Source organism: Oncorhynchus mykiss, chromosome 3, assembly GCF_057628025.1.
Source record: "Oncorhynchus mykiss isolate SJ-2025 chromosome 3, ASM5762802v1, whole genome shotgun sequence".
Classification (NCBI taxonomy): Eukaryota; Metazoa; Chordata; class Actinopteri; order Salmoniformes; family Salmonidae; genus Oncorhynchus; species Oncorhynchus mykiss.
The window spans coordinates 21,696,405-21,721,688 of NC_143024.1; the positions used below are offsets into that span (position 1 = coordinate 21,696,405).

At 45.8% G+C, this 25,284-nt stretch overlaps 1 protein-coding gene across 2 annotated transcripts; it reads left to right on the forward strand.

Moving 5' to 3' along the window:
• The first annotated feature begins 978 nt into the window (after positions 1-978).
• Positions 979-19,501, forward strand: LOC110508924 (uncharacterized). 2 transcript variants are annotated; one of them, XM_036968518.2, is made up of 15 exons: positions 979-1,326; positions 2,479-2,654; positions 6,289-6,336; positions 6,451-6,506; positions 6,745-6,811; positions 11,804-11,929; positions 12,029-12,225; positions 13,160-13,300; positions 14,057-14,225; positions 14,382-14,553; positions 14,712-14,856; positions 15,050-15,694; positions 16,726-16,863; positions 18,570-18,624; positions 18,754-19,501. In XM_036968518.2, the coding sequence occupies exons 2-15, from the start codon at positions 2,600-2,602 to the stop codon at positions 19,173-19,175; spliced, it is 2,436 nt and encodes an 811-aa protein (XP_036824413.2). In that variant the 5' UTR covers positions 979-1,326; positions 2,479-2,599; the 3' UTR covers positions 19,176-19,501. The 2 variants fall into 2 exon arrangements, with proteins under 2 accessions (XP_036824413.2, XP_036824423.2); XM_036968528.2 differs by having other exon boundaries at positions 997-1,326; positions 12,035-12,225.
• The last annotated feature ends 5,783 nt before the right edge of the window (positions 19,502-25,284 follow it).

The window sequence follows — 25,284 nt, forward strand, 5'->3', positions numbered from 1 at the left end:
TTCTTTTCCTGTCTTCCCTTCCTCTCCTCTCTTCCTCTCCTCTCCTCCATTCCTCTCTTCCTCTAGTCCTGACTCCTTACCTCTCTCTCCTTCTACCTCACTCTCCCATTACTTCCCTGCCTCCCCACCACTCCATCTCGCTCCCTCTCACTACCCCCCCCCCCCCCCCCCCCCCCTTGCACTACACTGCTGAACCAGCACACACCAGCCTGTCTGTCAAACTAACAGAACAGGTGCTCCTGCAAAGACCACCCTTCCCGTCCCACATGTCCCCCTCTCCCCCTGCTAAGCCTACTGACACACACACACACACACACACACACACACACACACACACACACACACACGCACGCACGCACGCACGCACGCACACACGCGCGCACACACGCACACACGCACACACACACACACACACACACACACACACACACACACACACACACACACACACACACACACACACACACACACACACACACACACACACACACACACACACAGTTTTACTGCTAGCAGTGCCAGTTGATAAAATGCATTGGATACAGTCAGGTACAGTATCACCTCATATTCAGATATATACACTGACGTAAACTGAAGCACGGACACACAGAATACATCATGTGTAAGAGGATGACGTAGGTATTTAGACATGGACGCTGCTTCCTTGATTTATATAGAACCTTATCAGATGGAACTCTACACATACCTACCACACCATTTCACACCTCCGCAATATCCAGTATCCCTAATCATTATTTGCTTTTAAATAGATAAGGGAGGAAAAAGTATAGGCCTCAGACTAGTGTAGGGTATCTGGTCAAAGTTTGTAACAATGTCAAGTGCATGTTTACATGAGTCATCCATTTTGTGAATACTTTTGACAAAGACACAAACACACAACCACTTATCGTCACTCGATCTCTCCATCAATCAGCCAATCAGTCAGCAGATGTATGTTGCTGGGACGGGTGAAGGAGGGGGAGAGGGGTGAGAGAGGGGTAGAGAGAGAGACAGGGGAGAGGGGGAGTGACCAGGACGCTTTAGGGAGAGGTCCAGAGAGAAAGAGCGAGAGAAGGATAAGGTTAGTTCTATGATAAGGAAGGAACATCAGATCCTTTCCTCCCCAAGTCCACCTTTAGAACTCTTTTCCAGGGGATTAACGAGTGTGGAGAGAGAGAGAGAGAGAGAGACAATATGACAAGAAAAGGAACATGAAAGAAATCGTCATTAAACGCACTTGAAGTTATCTCTTCCTTCTTGCACCTCTCTCTAATTTAATCTTAAACCCACTCCAAGTTCCCCCAAGGGACTTCTCTCTCTATTTCAGTAAGTATTATCTTTCATTCTACCTTATTTTTTTTTTCTCTCTCTCTCTCTCTCTCTCTCTCTCTCTCTCTCTCTCTCTCTCTCTCTCTTTCTCTCGCTCTCTCTCTCTCTCTCTCTCTCAGTGCCCCACTGTGTGATATGAGGACTCATCAATACCCTACTGTATGGGTAGTGCTCTAATCTAGTTTGTAAATAACTGTGTGTGTGATTGTGTGTTAATGAACACCAGATCAGTGATCTTGTGTAAATAATCTCAGTCACTCTGTGTGTGTCCACTTTCATGCTGTTCAGGCTTTCCCAATTTGTCTTATGGGTGGCCAGCGGCATAGTCAATATAGTCAATAAATGGTGTGTGTGCATTAATGAAGTATATGTGAATTAGTGGTAATAACCTCTGTCTCTCTCCCATGGTTCTCTGTGTGTAGATAAAAGCATACATTTCTCTGTGGCAGTTTTCGCTTTCTTTCGCTTTTAAATCTGTGCATCCAGCCATCGGAGCACGTTCCTCTGCATAGTTGTGTCCTCTGTGATAGGTGTGGCTTTTTATGTGTCCATTATAATAAGTGTCCCCTGTGCACTCACTGTTTGGCATCTGGGTATCTGTCACTGCCTCTGTCTCGGTCACTCATATGGCCTAACTCACCCTGTCTCTCTCTTCTCCTCGCCTCTCCTCCTTTTCCTCTGTCATTCTAAATGCTTCCTACTGTCTCTTCCTCTTTCTTTCTAGTTTTATCTACGGTATGTGTGTCTCTCCTCTCTTTCTGTGATTGTGGAAGTCTGCCGTGAGAGTCGTGGTCTAGTCAATGTCGATGTTGTCTCTCTTCTACTGTCCACTCTATCCTGTGTGTGTCAGATGGTGTCTATACTACTGTCCACTCTATCCTGTGTGTGTCAGATGGTGTGTCTATACTACTGTCCACTCTATCCTGTGTGTGTCAGATGGTGTGTCTCTACTACTGTCCACTCTATCCTGTGTGTGTCAGATGGTGTGTCTCTCTACTTCTTTCCACTCCATAACTCTCTTCTGTCTACTGCTCTGGTCTGTGTCTTGTACTCAGTGTCAATATATTTTTCTCAAGGGATAAACAAAAGCATTGACCTCCCTCTCTCTGTTCCATCTCTCCCTCTATCTGTTCTCTGCTTTCCACACAGAGAGAGACAGAATCAGAAGAGTCCATTCCTCCTGATTCCCACCCAAGTGGGAATAAAAACAGGATTCCACTCTTTCTTTCTGTTCCTCCTCTCATCCCTCCTTCCCCTCCTCCTCTTCATCATGACGTTGCTGGCCTCTGAGAGGTCGCTTCTCATCCGGAACAAATTCCGCTCAGGTGAGGATCTGGCTGGGCCGGTTGGGGTGGGGCTGCATCAGGCCAGGCCGGTTGGGGTGGAGCTGCATCAGGCCAGGCCGGTTGGGGTGGGGCTGGATCAGGCCGGTTGGGGTGGGGCTGCATCAGGCCGGTTGGGGTGGGGCTGCATCAGGCCAAGCCGGTTGGGGTGGGGCTGCATCAGGCCAGGCCGGTTGGGGTGGAGCTGCATCAGGCCAAGCCGGTTGGGGTGGGGCTGCATCAGGCCAGGCCGGTTGGGGTGGGGCTGCATCAGGCCGGTTGGGGTGGGGCTGCATCAGGTCGGTTGGGGTGTGGCTGCATCAGGCCGGTTGGGGTGGGGCTGCATCAGGCCGGTTGGGGTGGGACTGCATCAGGCCAGGCCGGTTGGGGTGGGACTGAATCGGGCCAGGCTTATTGGAGTGGGGCTGCATCGGGCCTGGCCGGTTGGGGTGGGGCTGCATCGGGCCTGGCCGGTTGGGGTGGGGCTGCATCGGGCCTGGCCGGTTGGGGTGGGACTGAATCGGGCCAGGCTTATTGGAGTGGGGCTGCATCGGGCCAGGCCGGTTGGGGTGGGGCTGCATCGGGCCTGGCCGGTTGGGGTGGGGCTGCATCGGGCCAGGCCAGTTGGGGTGGGGCTGCATCGGGCCAGGCCGGTTGGGGTGGGGCTGCATCGGGCCAGGCCGGTTGGGGTGGGGCTGCATCGGGCCAGGCCGGTTGGGGTGGGGCTGCATCGGGCCAGGCCTGTTGGAGTGGGGCTTTATGTTTTGTGTTAGGTCCATCAGCCATAGGTTACTGTCCTTTAACTAGCAGCAGTTGTGTTCTAGAATTGGAACGTGCCCCTTAAAAATGGCCGCCGCTGTTGTTATCAGTCTGCTGCTGTCATAAAGAGGCTTGGTAGGGACAGGAAATGAGGTCATAGAGACATTCCTGCTGTTTGTTCCAACAGCTGTTCATTACCAGGCCTGTCTTGGGCAGCTGGAGGTTCAGATTAGATTTGATGAGTGTATTTATTTATTTAAATACCAGGAAGTGTCTTGAGGTTTCCAGATTGGATTCATTAGAAGAGACATTTAAATGAGTTAGACTGGCTAACTAAGTATCAGCTGTCCTGCTGCTTCGAGCCCACTATCTCTTCAGCTATGGAGGAAATAGTTGAAGGCTATGAAGGACCAATCAATACTTTTGTCAATAGGTAAATGCTGTCTGATTGGTTGATGTTGAATTAATCGCCTATGGATGGAAGGATGGCAATATGGGTTGTGTAACTTGTATTGAGGAAGATGTACTACTATACCCTGAGTATGCTACCATGACTGTGGTCAAAGCTGAAAAGCGGTAGGTGTACTGTGCCTGTGGACAGTCGTGGTGATAGCCAACCATTTTATTAGATCAGTTTCTCATGGCAGGAAAAAAATCCTGCACTAACAGGAAATGTGTGCTATTGGACGGTAAAAATGTGACATTTTTGTAGGGGTTGATACATTTTAAAGGGAAAATTACTAACTTTAGAAGCCTTTTTAAACCTTGAATACAACTCAATGATCATTGATAACCTATAAGGTTCACTATGAGCTTACTTCACATTATAGACGGTTGAGGAGCCGATTATAACCTCAATCCAATCTCTGTTATTTCTCTCTGTCCATGAATGCTTGCCCAAAGCGGGAAGATAATCTCACTGAGCTAAATCCATGCACAACTTCAGTAGTTTACACAGTCACCTTCCTGCTCTTATCTGTCATCAATATTCTGGCTTCATTTGTTTCCACTCAGTTACAGATGGTTAAATGTTAACGGTAAACTAAATTGACTTACCATCTGTACAGGGCTTATAAATGGTTTATAAGTAGTCAATCAACTCTTCTGGGTACCTTTTAAGTGATGATTGCATGTGTTATTTCCCTGGAGCGGGCCAGGGCCTATGTCTGTAACTTTAGTTGGGTCCGGTACACAAATCTGGTCAAATTTCACCTCTGAGAGTCCAATCAATTATTCCACCTCACAACCGATAACACATACAGTACCATGACCGAGTCAGCATGGAGGCCTATGTGAGTCAGAGTACCCAGTCCAATACGGTACTAAGAGTTAGCTGGTGGTGGCAGTTACCAAGAGGTGGCAGTTACCAGGCTAAGAGGTAGGTGTTTCCAGGCTAAGAGGTAGCTGTTACCAGGATAAGAGGTGGCAGTTACCAGGCTGAGAGGTAGGTGTTTCCAGGCTAAGAGGTAGCTGTTACCAGGCTAAGAGGTAGGTGTTTCCAGGCTAAGAGGTAGGCGTTTCCAGGCTAAGAGGTGGCAGTTACCAGGCTAAGAGGTATGTGTTACCAGGCTAAGAGGTAGCTGTTACCAGGCTAAGAGGTAGCTGTTACCAGGCTAAGAGGTGCAGTTACCAGGCTAAGAGGTAGCTGTTACCAGGCTAAGAGGTGGCAGTTACCAGGCTAAGAGGTAGCTGTTACCAGGCAAAGAGGTAGCTGTTACCAGGCTAAGAGGTGCAGTTACCAGGCTAAGAGGTGGCAGTTACCAGGCTAAGAGGTAGGTGTTACCAGGCTAAGAGGTGCAGTTACCAGGCTAAGAGGTAGCTGTTACCAGGCTAAGAGGTAGCTGTTACCAGGCTAAGAGGTGCAGTTACCAGGCTAAGAGGTAGCTGTTACCAGGCTAAGAGGTGCAGTAACCAGGCTAAGAGGTAGGTGTTTCCAGGCTAAGAGGTAGCTGTTTACTGTAGAATCAGGTGAAGAGGTAGGTGTTTCCAGGCTAAGGGGTAGCTGTTTACTGTAGAACCAGGCTAAGAGGTAGGTGTTTCCAGGCTAAGAGGTGCAGTAACCAGGCTAAGAGGTAGGTGTTTCCAGGCTAAGAGGTGCAGTAATCAGGCTAAGAGGTAGGTGTTTCCAGGCTAAGAGGTGCAGTTACCAGGCTAAGAGGTAGCTGTTACCAGGCTAAGAGGTGCAGTAATCAGGCTAAGAGGTAGATGTTTCCAGGCTAAGAGGTAGCTGTTTACTGTAGAACCAGGCTAAGAGGTAGGTGTTTCCAGGCTAAGAGGTGCAGTAACCAGGCTAAGAGGTGCAGTAACCAGGCTAAGAGGTAGGTGTTTCCAGGCTAAGAGGTAGCTGTTTACTCTAGTAAGTGGTGTTTTTACTGAAGTAATGTAATGGGGTCTCTTTTCGAGTGGCGGTCGGCTGACAGAAAATAGGGGAAGAAGAATTGACTTAGCGTGCATGACCGTGATGAAGGGAGGGAGGTAGAGAGTTCTGGAGAGAGAGGGACAGCTGAAGGGGGGATGGGGGTGACAGAAATAGACGTACTGACGGATAAATAGTTACAGCCACCCCCCAAACCCTTCTCATACTGCTGTCCCCTCCCCCCATCCCTCCCTCCATTTCTCTCAGATCTCAAAACTCAGCACTGGAATGCATTGTGGGAAACATCGCCAAACCTATTTGCCCCTCCCCCAATTAACCTCTTAGTGTGAAGGTGTGTGGATGGAGTGGGTGTCTTTGTGCAGAGATTGCTCAGTCACATGTTACAGAAGGATATTGTACTACAGAACATAGGACAGTACCTTTTACCCAGAGTTACCTTGCAGGTTATTCCAGGTATTCTCATACATCTAACTCACCACCTGTCTACTGCTTGTCTTTCAGTCTTGCAGTTGAGGATTCAGAACCGAAGGCAAAATGAAATCGACTCTGGTGAGTGGAGTTACTGTTAATGTTTACTGACAGGGTTGGGTGTTCTCTCTTCTTTACACTACCTTCTAATGAGACTGACTCTCCCTCTCTCTCTCTCTCCCTCTCCCTCTCTAGGGTTGAAAACTGCCTGTTCCTCTCACAAAGGAGAGAAAGACCAGAGTAAAGCTTTGGTAAGTAGCTCACTGTTTCTCTCAAACTAAAGAAGAGACTTGTTGTCCCACTGTTACCGTAGGCTACAGTAAATGCAAATAGTAACAATACAGATTGTTACAATGACAAAAGAAAACCCTATGTAATCAAAATCTATTTGCATAAAGAAATAATGATAATTTAGGCCATGTCATTTAAATGAATTGAAACTGACCCCAAAACTGGCTTTCTGGTTTGACCTGCTATCTCCCAATGCAGCGTCTAACTGACGATGGCACCACTCAGAAGTCGCCCCTGTGTGGTCTGAACATTAAAACTGCACAAGGTGATGATGCCCCGTCTGTCTGTCCACTGTATTCCTGCTGTCTGTTGTCTGACTCATTTAGTATGCTCCCAGCAAAGCATAATACTCCTCATCACCTACCTCTGTCTTCTCTTCCCCTTTCTCTCTCGCTCTCTCTCTCTAGTACTTTTTACTATCATACATTTTCTATGAAACCCAAAACTTGTTACATTTTGAGTGCTTAGCAGGACAGGAAAATGGTCCAATGCCACACTTACCAAGGAAATACGTGGTCATCATCCCTGCCTCTGATCTGGCGGACTCACTAAACACATGCTTTGTTTGTAAATGATGTCTGAGTGCATTGCGTTGTGCCCCTGGCTATCCGTAAAAAAAGAAAAGAAAACTGTGCTGTCTAATAAGGAATTTGAAATGATGTATGTCATTGACTTTTAATACGTAAGAATATTTAATAAACCAAATACTTTTACTCAAATAGTATTTTACTGGGTTACTTTTACTTGAGTCATTTTCTATTAAGGTATCTCCCTCTACTCAAGTATGACAATTGGGTACATTTTCTCTCTCTCTCTCTCTCTCAATTCAATTCAATTCAATTCAAGGGCTTTATTGGCATGGGAAACATGTGTTAACATTGCCAAAGCAAGTGAGGTAGATAATATATAAAGTGAATATATAAAGTGAAATAAACAATACAAATTAACAGTAAACATTACACATACAGAAGTTTCAAAACAATAAAGACATTACAAATGTCATATTATATATATACAGTGTTTTAATGTACAAATGGTTAAAGGACACGAGATAAAATAAATAAGCATAAATATGGTTTGTATTTACAATGGTGTGTGTTCTTCACTGGTTGCCCTTTTCTTGTGGCAACAGGTCACAAATCTTGCTGCTGTGATGGCACCCAGTAGATATGGGAGTTTATCAAAATTGGGTTTGTTTTCGAATTCTTTGTGGATCTGTGTAATCTGAGGGAAATATATCTCTCTAATATGGCCATACATTGGGCAGGAGGTTAGGAAGTGCAGCTCAGTTTCCACCTCATTTTGTGGGCAGTGAGCACATAGCCTGTCTTCTCTTGAGAGCCATGTCTGCCTACGGCGGCCTTTCTCAATAGCAAGGCTATGCTCACTGAGTCTGTACATAGTCAAAGCTTTCCTTAATTTTGGGTCAGTCACAGTTGTCAGGTATTCTGCCGCTGTGTACTTTCTGTTTAGGGCCAAATAGCATTCTAGTTTGCTCTGTTTTTTTGTTAATTCTTTCCAATGTGTCAAGTAATTATCTTTTTGTTTTCTCATGATTTGGTTGGGTCTAATTGTGCTGCTGTCCTGGGGCTCTGTAGGGTGTGTTTGTGTTTGTGAACAGAGACCCAGGACCAGCTTGCTTAGGGGACTCTTCTCCAGGTTCATCTCTCTGTAGGTGATGGCTTTGTTATGGAAGGTTTGGGAATCGCTTCCTTTTAGGTGGTTATGGAATTTAACGGCTCTTTTCTGGATTTGGATAATTAGTGGGTATCGGCCTAATCTGCTCTGCAAGCATTATTTGGTGTTCTACGTTGTACACAGAGGATATTTTTGCAGAATTCTGCGTGCAGAGTCTCAATTTGGTGTTTGTCCCATTTTGTGAAGTCTTGGTTGGTGAGCGGACCCCAGACCTCACAACCATAAAGGGCAATGGGCTCTATGACTGATTCAAGTATTTTTTAGCCAAATCCTAATTGGTATGTTGAAATTTATGTTCCTTTTGATGGCATAGAATGCCCTTCTTGCCTTGTCTCTCAGATCGTTCACAGCTTTGTGGAAGTTACCTGTGGCACTGATGTTTAGGCCAAGGTATGTATAGTTTTTTGTGTACTCTAGGGCAACAGTGTCTAGATGGAATTAGTATTTGTGGTCCTGGTGACTGGACCTTTTTTGGAACACCATTATTTTGGTCTTACTGAGATTTACTGTCAGGGCCCAGGTCTGACAGAATCTGTGCATAAGATCTAGGTGCTGCTGTAGGCCCTTCTTGGTTGGTGACAGAAGCACCAGATCATCCGCAAACAGTAGACATTTGACTTCGGATTCTAGTAGGGTGAGGCCAGGTGCTGCAGACTTTTCTATTGCCCGCACCAATTCGTTGATATATATGTTGAAGAGGGTGGGGCTTAAGCTGCATCCCTGTCTCACCCCACAACCCTGTGTGAAGAAATGTGTGTGTTTTTTGCCAATTTTAACCGCACACTTGTTGTTTGTGTACATGGATTTTATAATGTCGTATGTTTTACCCCCAACACCAATTTCCATCAGTTTGTATAGCAGACCCTCATGCCAAATTGAGTCAAAGGCTTTTTTGAAATCAACAAAGAATGAGAAGACTTTGCCTTTGTTTTGGTTTGTTTGGTTGTCAATTAGGGTGTGCAGGGTGAATACATGATCTGTTGTACGGTAATTTGGTAAAAAGCCAATTTGGCATTTGCTCAGTACATTGTTTTCATTGAGGAAATGTACGAGTCTGCTGTTAATGATAATGCAGAGGATTTTCCCAAGGTTACTGTTGACGCATATTCCACGGTAGTTATTGGGGTCAAATTTGTCTCCACTTTTGTGGATTGGGGTGATCAGTCCTTGGTTCCAAATATTGGGGAAGATGCCAGAGCTAAGGATGATGTTAAAGAGTTTTAGTATAGCCAATTGGAATTTGTTGTCTGTATATTTGATCATTTCATTGAGGATACCATCAACACCACAGGCCTTTTGGGTTGGAGGGTTTTTATTTTGTCCTGTAACTCATTCAATGTAATTGGAGAATCCAGTGGGTTCTGGTAGTCTTTAATAGTTGATTCAAAGATCTGTATTTGATCATGCATATATTTTTGCTCTTTATTCTTTGTTATAGAGCCAAAAAGATTGGAGAAGTGGTTTGCCCACACAGCTCCATTTTGGATAGATAATTATTCGTGTTGTTGTTTGTTTAGTGTTTTCCAATTTTCCCAGAAGTGGTTAGAGTCTATGGATTCTTCAATTACATTGAGCTGATTTCTGACATGCTGTTCCTTCTTTTTCCGTAGTGTATTTCTGTATTGTTTTAGTGATTCACCATAGTGAAGGCGTAGACTCAGGTTTTCCGGGTCTCTATGTTTTTGGTTGTACAGGTTTCTCAATTTCTTTCTTAGATTTTTGTCTAAAAGGGATTGAATTTGTTGTTGCCTAATTGTTTTTTGGTAGGTTTCCAAACTGCATTCCTTCCATCTATAGCATTTCTTAATGTTACTCAGTTCCTTTGGCTTTGATGCCTCATGATTGAGTATTGCTCTGTTTAAGTAGACTGTGATTTTGCTGTGGTCTGATAGGGGTGTCAGTGGGCTGACTGTGAACGCTCTGAGAGACTCTGGGTTGAGGTCAGTGATAAAGTAGTCTACAGTACAAGAGATGAGCTATATGTGTACCTACCATAGGAGTCCCCTCGAAGCCTACCATTGACTATGTACATACCCAGCGTGCGACAGAGCTGCAGGAGTTGTGACCCGTTTTTGTTGGTTATGTTGTCATAGTTGTGCCTAGGGGGGCACATTTGGGAGGGAATGCTGTCACCTCCAGGCAGGTGTTTGTCCCCCTGTGTGCTGAGGGTGTCAGGTTCTTGTCCGGTTCTGGCATTTAGGTCGCCACAGACTAGTACATGTCCCTGGGCCTGGAAATGATTGATTTCAGAGCCCTATGATGGAATTGGTATTCCATTGGCTGTCAATCACACATATATATGAACCATGTTGCTCTCCATTACAGGCAGGTTTCATTGGATACAACCTGTCAAGCCAAGCAATGATGGACAGATCCTCCTCTCTTTTTTCATGTCCTCCTCTCTCTTCTACTCTCTATCCTCTCCTCCTCTCTCTTCTACTCTCTATCCTCTCCTCCTCTCTATCCTCTCCTCCTCTCTCTTCTACGCTCTATCCTCTCCTCTCATCTGTATCCTCTCCTCCTCTCTCTTCTACTCTCTATCCTCTTCTCCTTTCTATCCTCTCATCCCCTCTTTCTCCTCCTCTCTCTTCTACTCTCTATCCTCTCCTCCTCTCTTCTCATCTTTATCCTCTCCTCCTCTCTCTTCTACTCTCTATCCTCTTCTCCTTTCTATCCTCTCATCCTATCTTTCTCCTCCTCTCTAATTATACTCTCTATCCTCTCCTCTCATCTGTATCCTCTCCTCCTCTCTCTTCTACTCTCTATGCTCTCCTCCCCTCTCTTCTCCTGTCAGCTTCTCTCTTCTCCTCTCATCCTCTCTTTTCTTCTCTCTTCTACTCTATCCTCTCCTCCTCTCTTTTATACTCTCTATCTTCTCCTCCTCTCTCTTCTCCTGTCAGCATCTCTCTTCTCCTCCTCTTTTTTATCCTCTCCTCTTCTTTATCCTCTTCTCTCTTCTCCTCTCTCTTCTACTCTCTATCCTCTCGCCCCTTCTCTCTTCTCCTCTCCTCCTCTCTCTTCTACTCTCCTCCTCTCCTCCTCTCTCTAGTACCCTCTATCCTCTCCTCCTCTCCTGTCAGCTTCTCTCTTCTCCTCTCTCTTCTCATCCTCTCTTTTTTTCTCTCTTCTCCACCTCTCTTCTACTCTCTATCCTCTCTTCTCTTTTCTTATCTCTATCCTCTCCTCTCCTACTCTCTATCATCTCCTCGTCTCTCTTATTCTATCCTTTCCTCCTTTCTCTTCTACTCTCTATCCTGTCCTCCTCTCTCTTCTACTCTCTATCCTCTCCCCCTATTCTTCTCATTGTCCATTGTGATTAAAATACCACTATTATTGTTGCATTTCTGGTTGTGTTGTTATTTATGTGTCTCCAGGGGTATGTGGTTCCTTTAAGGCAGAAGTTTTGGGTAACCCTGCTGGGTTGAACTGGGATTGAGTGTCCACGTCAACACAGTTATAGTCTCTCTAACAGAAAGGAGTGTGTCGCTTCTCTCTCTAATAGACAGGAGTGTGTTGCTTTTCTCTCTAACAAACAGGAGTGTGTTGCTTCTCTCTCTAGACAGGAGTGTATGTGGGACCGGAAGGCAGAAGAAGGCTCGGCTGGCTAACAACCTTGGAGAGAAGGTCCAGCATCGGCCCGGACCTCTGGACCTAATACACAAACACATACTGCCTCCGGAGAACCGTGAGTTAACTCACACACGCATGAAGTAACTATAGATGTTATGAAACAGTCCAGATGTCATTACTAATTAACCTATTCCTCCTCCCCCTCTTCCCTTAGGCCCAGTCTCCTTCCCTCTCTCCTCAGATGTTTTCCAAGATGACATCTCTTCCTGCTCTTCCTCCTTGTCTCCCGAGCAACTCGGGGTCCTCCAATCACCAGCCCTCTCCTCATCGCTGGGGTTCTTAGACGACCAATCGCTGAGTGACCTGTCCCCTGGGGTCTTGCCCCTTAACCACAGTCCCGTCCATGTTCAGGTGAGATTACCTTCCCCTAAAACCTAACCATCAGGTGAGATTACCTTCCCCTAATCCTAACCATCAGGTGAGATTACCTTCCCCTAAATCCTAACCATCAGGTGAGATTACCTTCCCCTAAAACCTAACCATCAGGTGAGATTACCTTCCCCTAAAACCTAACCATCAGGTGAGATTACCTTCCCCTAAATCCTAACCATCAGGTGAGATTACCTTCCCCTAAAACCTAACCATCAGGTGAGATTACCTTCCCCTAAATCCTAACCATCAGGTGAGATTACCTTCCCCTAAAACCTAACCATCAGGTGAGATTACCTTCCCCTAAAACCTAACCATCAGGTGAGATTACCTTCCCCTAAAACCTAACCATCAGGTGAGATTACCTTCCCCTAAAACCTAACCATCAGGTGAGATTACCTTCCCCTAAAACCTAACCATCAGGTGAGATTACCTTCCCCTAAAACCTAACCATCAGGTGAGATTACCTTCCCCTAAAACCTAACCATCAGGTGAGATTACCTTCCCCTAAAACCTAACCTCAACCATCAAGTGAGATTACCTTTCCCTAAAACCTAACCTCAACCATCAAGTGAGATTACCTTCCCCTAAAACCTAACCATCAGGTGAGATTACCTTCCCCTAAAACCTAACCATCAGGTGAGATTACCTTCCCCTAAAACCTAACCATCAGGTGAGATTACCTTCCCCTAAAACCTAACCATCAGGTGAGATTACCTTCCCCTAAAACCTAACCATCAGGTGAGATTACCTTCCCCTAATCCTAACCTCAACCATCAAGTGAGATTACCTTTCCCTAAAACCTAACCTCAACCATCAACACGGGAAACACAAAACTGACTTTAGAACTGCAAGTCATGTTTGGATCAGATCCTTTGCTATTACCTGTTTATATTTCTGTCCTGCTTTCCTCCAGTCTATCTTGGCTTTGCTCCCAGCAACCGAGGGCATCAGCCAGCCAATGAGCATGACCGTGGGCGACTCCAACTCCATGGCAATGACCGGGAGACCAAAGGGGATGTATCTGACCTCCCATGCCACGCCCCTGCTGCCAAAGGTATTGGAACAGGGCTACTCAGAAATAGACCAAACACACATCCAGAACAATGTGTAAATGCATCTGTAAAAAGCATTCAAGAAACTAAGAATGAATTGATTGAAGCATTAACAATGAATTGATTGATTTATTGATTGATTGGTGGTAAAGTCAATTAAAAATAATCCCATGCATATACGGTATTACAGATGTTAATGCATTGTCTGCATAGAGAGACAGACGTTCGACTGTGAGGGACAGATACAGTATATCAGTCTCTTCTTCTCCCGGTGTCTGATAGGTATTCAACCACATAGCATAATGTACACACTCACTCTGGTGTTACGCATTTATTAGTGTCGACAGTCACTACCAACGGAACTATGCCCTATGGATTTAGGCACCCCCCCCCCCACACACACACACACACACACACACACCTGCTAGATGTCACAGCTGACTGGACACACTGTCAGTTGTCACGCTTTCACACATGCGTTTAATGCCAGGATTCAGCTATAGGATACTGACTGTTCAACCTGAAAGGAGCACATATGTTACATGACATATTGTATACATCCTGCTGTTAACTTTGCCTTAGGAACTCATAACATGGTAGTAATTTTAGAACTGGCTGTACTAATCAGAACTGATCTGACCTCTCTCAGGTTATACTGTTTATGTATTTTGACAATGCTTGAATAATACATTTCTAATAAAAATATGGGATATGAGAAATATTACTTTGATTCATTCTCCCCCCTCTTCCTTTCTCAGACAGCCCGGTCGCTCACACCTCCCTCCGACTCCTCTTCCCTTACTCCCTCCCTGACTTCCTCTCGCCCCCCCCGCCCGCGGAAACCACGGGATTCACAGCCCAAGATGAGGAAACTCAAATACCATCAGTACATTCCCCCCGACCAGAGAGGGACGGCCGGGACTGCCGGTAATAGTCTTTATACTTTAAAAATCATGATTATCTTTTATGTATATATTATCTTTCATACAATACTTGCAGCCCAATGTGCTTTACATGACAAATGTTGTCAAAATGAGTCCACTAAATAGCAGGGAAGTCGATAATTATTAACATTGTGCTCAGGGGGAGGGGCCAGTCAGAGGAGTCCCACCCCAGCCCAGCTCTTAGACCCCGCCTACTCCAGCCTCCTGCAGCAACAGCAGGTGTTCCTCCAGCTGCAGATCCTTCAGAAACAACAACAACAACAGCAGAACCAGCAGCAACAGGACCAGCAGCAGCTCACCGTCACACCCAGGTAGGTAGCACTACATACACCAAACCTCCCTCCCCCTGGGCCTTCTCACAAGAACTGTGGTTTCATTCAGATGTTGTACTGTTCATCAGACCATTTAAAGTTGGTTAACCATTACATGAGCGCTGGCAACTAGCATGAATGTTTTGTTTTTATCAAAGTGGAGACACCAACCAAATGGTGAGGTTCTCTGGAGCCATGCACCAAAACCCTCAGCCTGTATCCATGGTAACAAACCACACCTCTGTGGACACAAGTCCCTCCAACAAGTCTGAGCTCCACCCACCTAACCTGGTCGACCTCACGGTAATATGGGCAGGACAATCACTTGAACATTTGAATGTTTATAGCACTTCTCACTTCCTATTAATCTGTACCTTCTCTTCCTTCTTTTGTCCTTGCTTGCTTCTCTTCATTCTCTGACCTCTTTCTCTCATCCCTCTCTATTTGCTGTCCCTGACACTCTCCTCTGTCACACCTCGTCCTCCTTCTCTCCCAGGTGTCTGAGTTGCGACAGCAGCTGCGTGAGCGAGGTCTTCCTGTCTCCGGCACCAAGCCCGCCCTTCTCCAGAGGCTCCGCCCTTTCCAGCTGCCCCACCTGTGCTTGACCCCTGTGCCCCTCTGCCAGCTGGGTACCAGCCAGGAACCCCTTACCCCCACCTCCTTGCTCACCCCCAGCCACTACCCCAGCTCCAGCCCCAGCTCTGGAACTGACTCCCCCACCAACAGCCCTAACCCTCAGGTCTACATCCAGTCCACTGGAATTCTGAGCGGGGTCCCAAACGGAATTGTTAATGGCATTCCGAATGGTAAATCTAATGGAATAGGGGTCAGTGTGGTGGGGGAGCAGTGTGGCTTCCTGGCCGCTGCGTTAACCCCATCGTCGACACCCAGCCCCGGTCTCCCCCCATGCTCCTCTTTGCCACTGTCGACTGGCGCCCCCTGGCGGTCGGAGCAGGAGCAGCAGGAGCTGAGCCTGGAGCTGGGGATGAGGGAGAGGATGAGGAGCAGGCCCAGGGAGAGGCTATCTCCTCCTCTGTCTCTATCCTGTGGGGGTTCCCTCCATCCCTTCCTGCAACAGGATCCAGGATGGCCCAGAGGGACACCAGAGAGGGAAGGACAGACAGAGATCCTGTTCACACAGGTAAACTAACACACTTGACTCAGACAGACAGACTAGTCTCTCCTATACCTGACAGACAGAAAGATACACCAGTCTCTCCTGTATCTGACTCAGACAGACAGATACACCATGGTCTCTCCTATATCTGACAGACACATCAGTCACTCCTATACCTGACAGACACATCAGTCACTCCTATACCTGACAGACACATCAGTCACTCCTATACCTGACAGACACATCAGTCACTCCTATACCTGACAGACACATCAATCACTCCTATACCTGACTCAGACAGACAGATACACCATAGTCTCTCATATACCTGACAGACAGACAGATACACCATGGTCTCTCCTATACCTGACAGACACATCAGTCACTCCTATACCTGACTCAGTCAAACAGATACACCATAGTCTCTCCTATACCTGACTCAGTCAGACAGATACACCATAGTCACTCCTATACCTGACTCAGTCAGACAGATACACCATAGTCTCTCATATACCTGACTCAGTCAGACAGATACACCATAGTCACTCCTATACCTGACTCAGTCAGACAGATACACCATAGTCACTCCTATACCTGACTCAGTCAGACAGATACACCATAGTCTCTCCTATACCTGACTCAGTCAGACAGATACACCATAGTCTCTCCTATACCTGACTCAGTCAGACAGATACACCATGGTCTCTCCTATACCTGAATCAGACAGACAGATACACCATATTCTCTCCTATATCTGACTCAGACAGACAGACAGATACACCAGTCTCTCCTGTATCTGACTCCGTCAGACAGATACACCATAGTCTCTCCTATACCTGACTCAGACAGACAGATACACTATGGTCTCTCCTATACTTGACTCATCTCTCCCCAACAAACTTCACACAGGTACACAACCATATCATCCACAAGATTTAGCTGAAACAGTGCAACACATCACTGTGATTGTATCTTACCATTTACAATATTCACCGTTAAATACTGTATAGCTTCATACAGTATGTACAATTTAACCTCCTCCACTGTCCAATCAGGTGTTCTGCTGCCAGCCGTGGGACATGATTGGCCAGGACTTTGAGCTGCCTATGCAGATCACAGCCAGTCCCATTCAAGCCCCACCCAGCGTCCGCAGTCTGGAGGAGGAGCTGCAGGAGGCCATTAACAGAGTACTGGTCAGTGTGTATGTGTGTGTTTATGTTTTTATTTAACCAGGTAGGCTAGTTGAGAACAAGTTCTCATTTGCAACTGCGACCTGGCCAAGATAAAGCAGAGCAGTGTGACACAGACAACAACACAGAGTTACACATGGAGTAAACAATAAACAAGCCAATAACACAATAAACAAATCAATGACACAGTAGACAAAAGAAAGTCTATATACATTGTGTGCAAAAGGCATGAGGAGGTAGGCAATAAACAGTCCATAGGATCGAATAGTTACAATTTAGCAGATTAACACTGGAGTGATAAATGAGCAGATGATGATGTGCAAGTAGAGATACTGGTGTGCAAAAGAGCAGAAAAGTAAATAAAATAAAAACAGTATGGGGATGAGGTAGATAGATTGGGTGGGCTATTTACAGATGGACTATGTACAGCTGCAGCGATCGGTTAGCTGCTCAGATAGCTGATGTTTAAAGTTAGTGAGGGAAATAAGTCTCAGACTTCAGCGATTTTTGCAATTCGTTCCAGTCACTGGCAGCAGAGAACTGGAAGGAAAGGTGGCCAAATGAGGTGTTGGCTTTGGGGATAATCAGTGAGATATACCTGCTGGAACGTATGCTACGGGTGGGTGTTGTTATCATGACCAGTGAACTGAGATAAGGCGGAACTTTACCTAGCATAGACTTGTAGATGAAATGGAGCCAGTGGGTCTGGTGACGAATATGCAGCAAGGGCCAGCCGACTAGAGCATACAGGTCACAGTGGTGGGTGGTATAAGGTGATTTGGTAACAAAACGGATGGCACTGTGATAGACTGCATCCAGTTTGCTGAGTAGAGTGTTGGAAGCTATTTTGTAGATGACATCGCCGAAGTCGAGGATCGGTATGATAGTCAGTTTTACTAGGGTAAGTTTGGCGGCGTGAGTGAAGGAGGCTTTGTTGCGAAATATAAAGCCGATTCTAGATTTGATTTTGGATTGGAGATGTTTAATATGAGTCTGGAAGGAGAGTTTACAGTCTAGCCAGACACCTAGGTATTTATAGTTGTCCACATATTTTAGGTCGGAACCGTCCAGGGTGGTGATGTTAGTCGGGCGAGCGGGTGTGGGTAGCGAACGGTTGAAAAGCATGCATTTGGTTTCACTATCGTTTAAGAGCAGTTGGAGGCCATGGAAGGAGTGTTGTATGGCATTGAAGCTCGTTTGGAGGTTAGTTAGCACAGTGTCCAAGGAAGGGCCAGAAGTATACCGAATGGTGTCGTCGGCGTAGAGGTAGATCAGGGAATCGCCCGCAGCAAGAGCAACATGCCCTCCGGACAACATGCCCTCCGATTTGACACACTGAACTCTGTCTGCAAAGTTGTGTGTGTGTGTGTGTGTGTGTGTGTGTGTGTGTGTGTGTGTGTGTGTGTGTGTGTGTGTGTGTGTGTGTGTGTGTGTGTGTGTGTGTGTGTGTGTGTGTGTGTGTGTGTGTGTGCGTGCGTGCGTGCGTGCGTGCGTGCGTGCGTGCGTGCGTGCGTGCGTGCGTGCGTGCGTGCGTGCGTGCGTGCGTGCGTGCGTGCGTGCGTGCGTGCGTGCGTGCGTGCGTGCGTGCGTGCGTGTGTGTGTGTGTGTGAGAATCAGAGTCACTGCTGACATTCATTGTGTTTTGTAAATGGTGACCCTATCAAGTAAACCCTTGGGTGATTTCCCTGTCTCTGTTCTGCCCTCCTTAGATGGACCCCAGTCAGTCAATAGAGGACATTCTGGAGGAACCTACCACCTGTGTGGGTGAGTGGATAGCTCTCTGGCCTCTCAATGACAATGTATAGTTCTGTAGTCACCAAGACTGGTCATGGATAATTACAAGCTTTTGTTTGTTTGTTTGTTTGTTTGTATTGCCCTACCCCTTTCTTCTAGACTCCCACTCCTCCTCTGTCTCAGACCTCCAATCCCCTGTCACTATCCTCCCCAGCCCCTCCTCTCCTCCCCAAACAGACCAGTCCCAGCCTTTCCGTTGTCATTCAAAGGATGACAACTTCCTATCCTCTCCTCTCTGCTCCTCCTTATTGCTGGAGCTCCCGCCGTCGCCTTCGACGATGGTTCCCCGCCAAGCCGCCCCACCCCCTCTCCCCATCTGTACTTCTCCCCTGCCTCCCACTGTGACCTCACGGAAGAGGCGGGTTCAGGCAACCTTTGACCCTGCTGATTGGTTGGGGTCGCTAGCCTCTGGACTCCGCCCTCTCAGTCCTCCATCTGCCCCATTCGTTGAGACCGACTTTGGCCTCAATTCGGATCTGAACGTCAACCGAGCGTTGGATCTCATGGTGGAGCAGTGGTGAAGGTCTTAGGTGTGTTTGTATGTGTGTGTGTGTGTGTGTGTGTTAGTCGGACTTAAACATACACCTCCCAAACAATGGGAACAGATTTGTGAATGTCCATCCATCAGTCTATCCATCCATCCCCTCTGTCCACTCTGTGAGTGAGTAGTCTGAGAGAGGTGACTGCAGGTCTGTACCCCACGCAATGTCGAGAGACAGATGCTGCTGCATTGGAAGAGATGAAAAAAGATAGAGTTGCATTGGTGGAACAATAACTGGCAGAGGGAATCACACACACACAAACCTTGGGTTGTCCTGTTAAATAAAAAATGGCCAAATACAACAAATGAACAATGCATATTTGGAGTCACACACACAATCCAACACATTGTTTCCCACTGTAAACAAAGAAACCCAGTTGAACAGGGCCCCTACTGTTCCCCCAGCCACAGTCATTGAGTCCGAGTCATTCATAAAGGCCATTAAAGCCAGACTGGGCAGACAGACAGGGCACACAGCTTGTACATGTCTCCAGACCTTTCCCCTAGTGCCAGACACACAGTCGGCATGTGGAGAGAGAGAGCTGGCAGACACACTTCCCTGTAAGGGTTGTGTGGTATGTGCATGCCTGGCTGCTTCTGTTTGTGTAGGTGTGTGTGTGTTAATACAAGTATATTGGCAACAATTCAGATAAATATACAATGTGTGTGTGTGTGTTAATACACACACACATTGTATATTTATCTGAATTGTTGCAAATATACTTGGAGCTCCTACTTTGTGTAGACTAAGTGTGCAATGTCTCTGAGTGTTGATTTTGTACAGTTGATCTGTGAGAGAGAGAGAGAGAGAGAGAGAGAGAGAGAGAGCGAGAGAGAGAGAGAGAGAGAGAGAGAGAGAGCGAGAGAGAGAGAGAGAGAGAGAGAGAGAGAGAGAGAGAGAGAGAGAGAGAGAGAGAGCGAGAGAGAGAGAGAGAGAGAGAGAGAGAGAGAGAGAGAGAGAGAGAGAGAGAGAGAGAGAGAGAGAGAGAGAGAGAGAGAGAGAGAGAGAGAGAGAGAGAGAGAGAGAGAGAGAGAGAGAGAGAGAGAGAGAGAGAGAGAGAGAGAGAGAGAGAGCGAGAGAGAGAGAGAAGAGAGAGAGAAGAGAGAGAGAGAGAGAGAGAGAGAGAGAGCGAGAGAGAGAGAGAGAGAGAGAGAGAGAGAGAGAGAGAGAGAGAGAGAGAGAGAGAGAGAGAGAGAGAGAGAGAGAGAGAGAGAGAGAGAGAGAGAGAGAGAGAGAGAGAGAGAGAGAGAGAGAGAGAGAGAGAGAGAGAGAGAGAGAGAGAGAGAGAGAGAGAGAGAGAGAGAGAGAGAGAGAGAGAGAGAGAGAGAGAGAGAGAGAGAGAGAGAGAGAGAGAGAGAGAGAGAGAGAGAGCGAGAGAGAGAGAGAGAGAGCGAGAGAGAGAGAGAGAGAGAGAGAGAGAGAGAGAGAGAGAGAGAGAGAGAGAGAGAGAGAGAGAGAGAGCGAGAGAGAGAGAGAGAAGAGAGAGAGAGAGCGAGAGAGAGAGAGAGAGAGAGAGAGAGAGAGCGAGAGAGAGAGAGAGAGAGAGCGAGAGAGAGAGAGAGAGAGAGAGAGAGAGAGAGAGAGAGAGAGAGAGAGAGAGAGAGCGAGAGAGCGAGAGAGAGAGAGAGAGAGAGAGAGAGAGAGAGAGAGAGAGAGCGAGAGAGAGAGAGAGAGAGAGAGAGAGAGCGAGAGAGAGAAGAGAGAGAGCAAAGCCGCTTCCACATTTCGTGCCTATTTTAATTGTGGTCTCAACACTAGTCTGTTGCTGTAATATATAACACTGTGAGGGGGTCACTAAAACCTAATGAACCACTATGTTCAATTCAATGCTAGTCTTTTTTTTATTTAAGAGAGAAAAAAAAACTGTAAACATCCTATTAAGCCAAGAGATAAATAGCAATCACTCTGAGAGGCTTCAGAGCCTGCAACACGACCATATTACCAGAGTGTATGTTCTCATCAGCGTATGAGAACAGGTGGCCACTGTTTTATGAGGACCTCCCACAGTGTTTGGAGGAAACAGCTTGGTGCTCTACACACTGTAAGGGCCACAGTCACTGTTTACACCTGTTGTTATGGAGATAAAAAGGTCAAATAAAGGTTATGCGCAGGATAACAATGGCAATTAATTTCATGAAACAATTTCATGATTTTAGCTTAAGATTTTTTCAGTGCTTTATCCCATACTGTAAAAACAGGTAGAATCAGGAAATAAATCTGTCCCAAAGGGAGGCTGTTCTGATTGCAGGAAATGACACAGGTGTTCCCTGAGACCACAATCTCTCTCTTGGCCAGTTCCAAATCAACCTCTAACCCCTACCCCCTAGGCACATGAGGAGGATAGAACTGGATAGATATAATCAATATGGTAATAGCTCTACCATTCCCCTGATAGGCTATGTGGAACTTTCCCCATATCGCTCACAGCTATCCAGCCTACTAGAAGTTGTGCCCTGGTACGAGGGGCTAGAGGCTAGGGGTCCGCATGGGATTGGCCATATTCATTTTAAATGACCACCAGGGGTGTCCCATCAGAAAAGATCTGAGGAGGTGAATACTGTACTTCTCCCTAACATGGATCATGATGAAGTTGTCTGTGTTTCCGTGCTATCAGTGATTGACAAGGCAGTCCAAGGGCTTATTCTCAGGGTCAGAACGTTCAGTATTTACAGAGCAGATATTATTCTCTATTCCACATGATGTTCTACCAGATCCAATGGTTCTGAGGTCATGACAGACTTAATTCAGCTGTTGTGATTCAGATTAGTTGCATGGCCTGTCAATTAGTGAAGTATGTGAGCACTGATTATGGCCTGGCCTGAGAGCAACCCACAGCCTCGGTTAGCAGTATGGTGACGGCTCCACCTAGCCTTCCAATGGGCTTAGGGGAACTTCTGCCATATTTCTTCTGCCTATCTGGTTCATGTAGATTAGAAAACCAAAGGGGTGTAGGGGCTAGGGGTTGTTTTTGGACCAGGCCTGTGTTATGTTCATTGGGAGAATACAACACATAGTGTGCTTTCCTAACCTCCTAGCTGACTCGACACCCTTCTTAAAGACCATTAACAACAAACTGTGATCTTACTAATGTTCCCCAGAGACATTTATTTATATATATATGGTTCTGATGTTCCCCACCCAGTCTCTGCATAATAACCACTGCGCTAAGTGCAATATGCTGTACGTGAAGGGCACAGCCATTGGGAAATACCAGGCCCCCATATCTCTGTCTTGTCGTTACTCTAAACAAAATGGTGTAATGGGTCCTCACTCAACAAGATGTTGCATAAAGCTTAGTTCATTTGACGGTTTTCACTGCATCAGGGATAGCATACACAGACGTTTCAGCTTCACAGCCTTCTTCAGTGTGTAGGTACAAATGTATTTGAATTCAAAACAGCACTTGTAGGGAACAACAAGTTAGCAGCAGGTGCTTCTAAGCAGAGTTACCAATCATCTGCCAAGCTTTCATGTTGAAGCATTTCACGAGCAGCTTTCACCGTAGAACTGTAGAAAACCATGTTGAATGGTGACAATCGGACAGACTGACGACCGTGATAATCACAGTGGTCAAACATGTTCTCTGTCGGCTGCGAGAGAGAGAGAAACGCGGGAGAGTAACATGCTACCTCTTGTGAATGGAGATGCTTTAGGCCTACTGTACTCTGTCTGGTCCTGGACAACCGGTGGTCAAACACGTTCTCTGTCTGCTGCATTTAGGATGATAAGAGAGAGAAACGCGGGAGAGTAACATGCTACCTCTTGTGAATGGAGATGCTTTAGGCCTACTGTACTCTGTCTGGTCCTGGACAACCGGTGGTCAAACACGTTCTCTGTCTGCTGCATTTAGGATGATAAGAGAGAGAAACGCGGGAGAGTAACATGCTACCTCTTGTGAATGGAGATGCTTTAGGCCTACTGTACTCTGTCTGGTCCTGGACAACCACTGTGTATGCTGGTTTTCATCTGAATCATTCTCTTCCCCTACATCTGTGCTGATATCACCTGACTTATGTTAGGAGTGTATCACTTTCAGAATCATTGGAGAGGTTGGTGGGTTGGTTGGGAGAACTGTCTATGCTAGGTTATTCCAGGAAAAGCAACAGGAGACTAGGTGAAGCTATGCTGCAAATGCCTGATCCTTCCCCCTTCCTGTCTGTCTGTGTTGTGAAGGTATTTCTTTCCCCCTTGAGGCTTTCTGTAACCAGAATGAGACAAAGAGGGATGAGACTGAGACATTGTCATAATCAAGATCAGGAAGTATCAGAAACAACTGTTGCCATTGTTTCAGTCAGCTCCATTCATTGGGAGTTCAATATGTCTTCCAATGCTGATAACTTCCTGAATAATCTTCAGATTGATAACATCACTGTCTAATCTTTCTTCATCTCATCCTAGTACTGTAACCAGATAGTGTGGGGATGACCCAATGGCAAAAATAAATCAGTATTTAATTGTATTTATTTAATTAATATGTAACTTATTCAGGCAAAATGTTATCAATACGTGTTCAAATTGTATTGTAAAAAACATGAAGAAATGAAAAGTCTTAATAGATTTCCCATCCACTGTCTCATTGTCTTGTGTCTGATCAGGATGTCCCAGTAAATGTCCTTACTGGAGGTGATTGATGGCAAATTATTGATAAGAAAAAGGGATCATGAATTGTAACCAATGGAAGCTACATTGCTCAGGAGAAGGGAATATTAACGTAATCATTTGCTCATTCTCCATTAGTCGCAATGTGACTGGTAATACAAAGTTAATAATATTTCTGGGCATTTTAATGAAGCTTCCACACACACACACAAAACTCAGATTACAACTCACCCAGGTAAGTAGATCATCTAAATTTAGAGTTGATCGTGAGGTTGAAGCCAAACAGAGGATTTATTTTTGTTTTATTGATAGGCCCACTAATAAATTATATTTAAAAAGCCATGAAAAATGTATGACTTCCACACAGCTTGATTGCGATCCAGAATGTTCAGTCATCAGTTAGTCATGTGAACGTACAGTTGAAGTTGGAAGTTCACATACACTTAGGTTGGAATCATTAAAAGTCATTTTTCAACCACTCCACAAATTTCTTGTTAACAAACTATATTTTTGGCAAGTCGGTTAGGACATCTACTTTGTGCAAGACAAGTCATTTTTCCAACAATTGTTTACAGACAGATTTCACTGTATCACAATTCCAGTGGGTCAGAAGTTTACATAGACTAAGTTGACTGTGCCTTTAAACAGCTTGGAAAATTCCAGAAAATTATGTCATGTCTTTAGAAGCTTCTGATAGGCTAATTGACAATTTGAGTCAATTGGAGGTGTACGGTGGATGTATTTCAAGGCCTACGTTCAAACTCATTGCCTCTTTGCTTGACATCATTGGAAAATCAAAAGAAATCAGCCAAGACCCCAGAAAAAAACATTGTAGACCTCCACAAGTCTGGTTCATCCTTGGGTGCAATTTCTAAATGCCTGAAGGTACCATGTTCATCTATACAAACAATAGTACCCAAGTATAAACACCATGGGACCACGCAGCCATCATACCGCTCAGGAAGGAGACGTGTTCTGTCTCCTAGAGATGAACGTACTTTGGTGCGAAAAGTGCAAATCAATCCCAGTGTCACGTTCGTCGTAAAGAGGAGACCAAAGTGCAGCGTGATGAGAATACATTCTTCTTTTAATGAAGGAAGAACACTAAACAAAACCACCGTGCCGCTACGCACAACGAGTGCATACACAGGCAACTACACATAGAAAATAACCCACAAACTATCCAAGGCATATGGCTACCTAAATATGGTCCCCAATCAGAGACAACGATAAACAGCTGCCTCTGATTGAGAACCAATCTAGGCAACCATAGACATAAAAACACCTAAACAGGGCAAAAACACATATCACCCTCGCGTCACACCCTGACCTAACCAAAATAATAAAGAAAACAAAGATAACTAAGGTCAGGGTGTGACACCCAGAACACCAGCAAAGGACCTAGTGAAGATGCTAGAGGAAACAGGTACAAAAGTATCTATATCCACAGTAAAACGAGTCCTATATCAACATGACCTGAAAGGCCGCT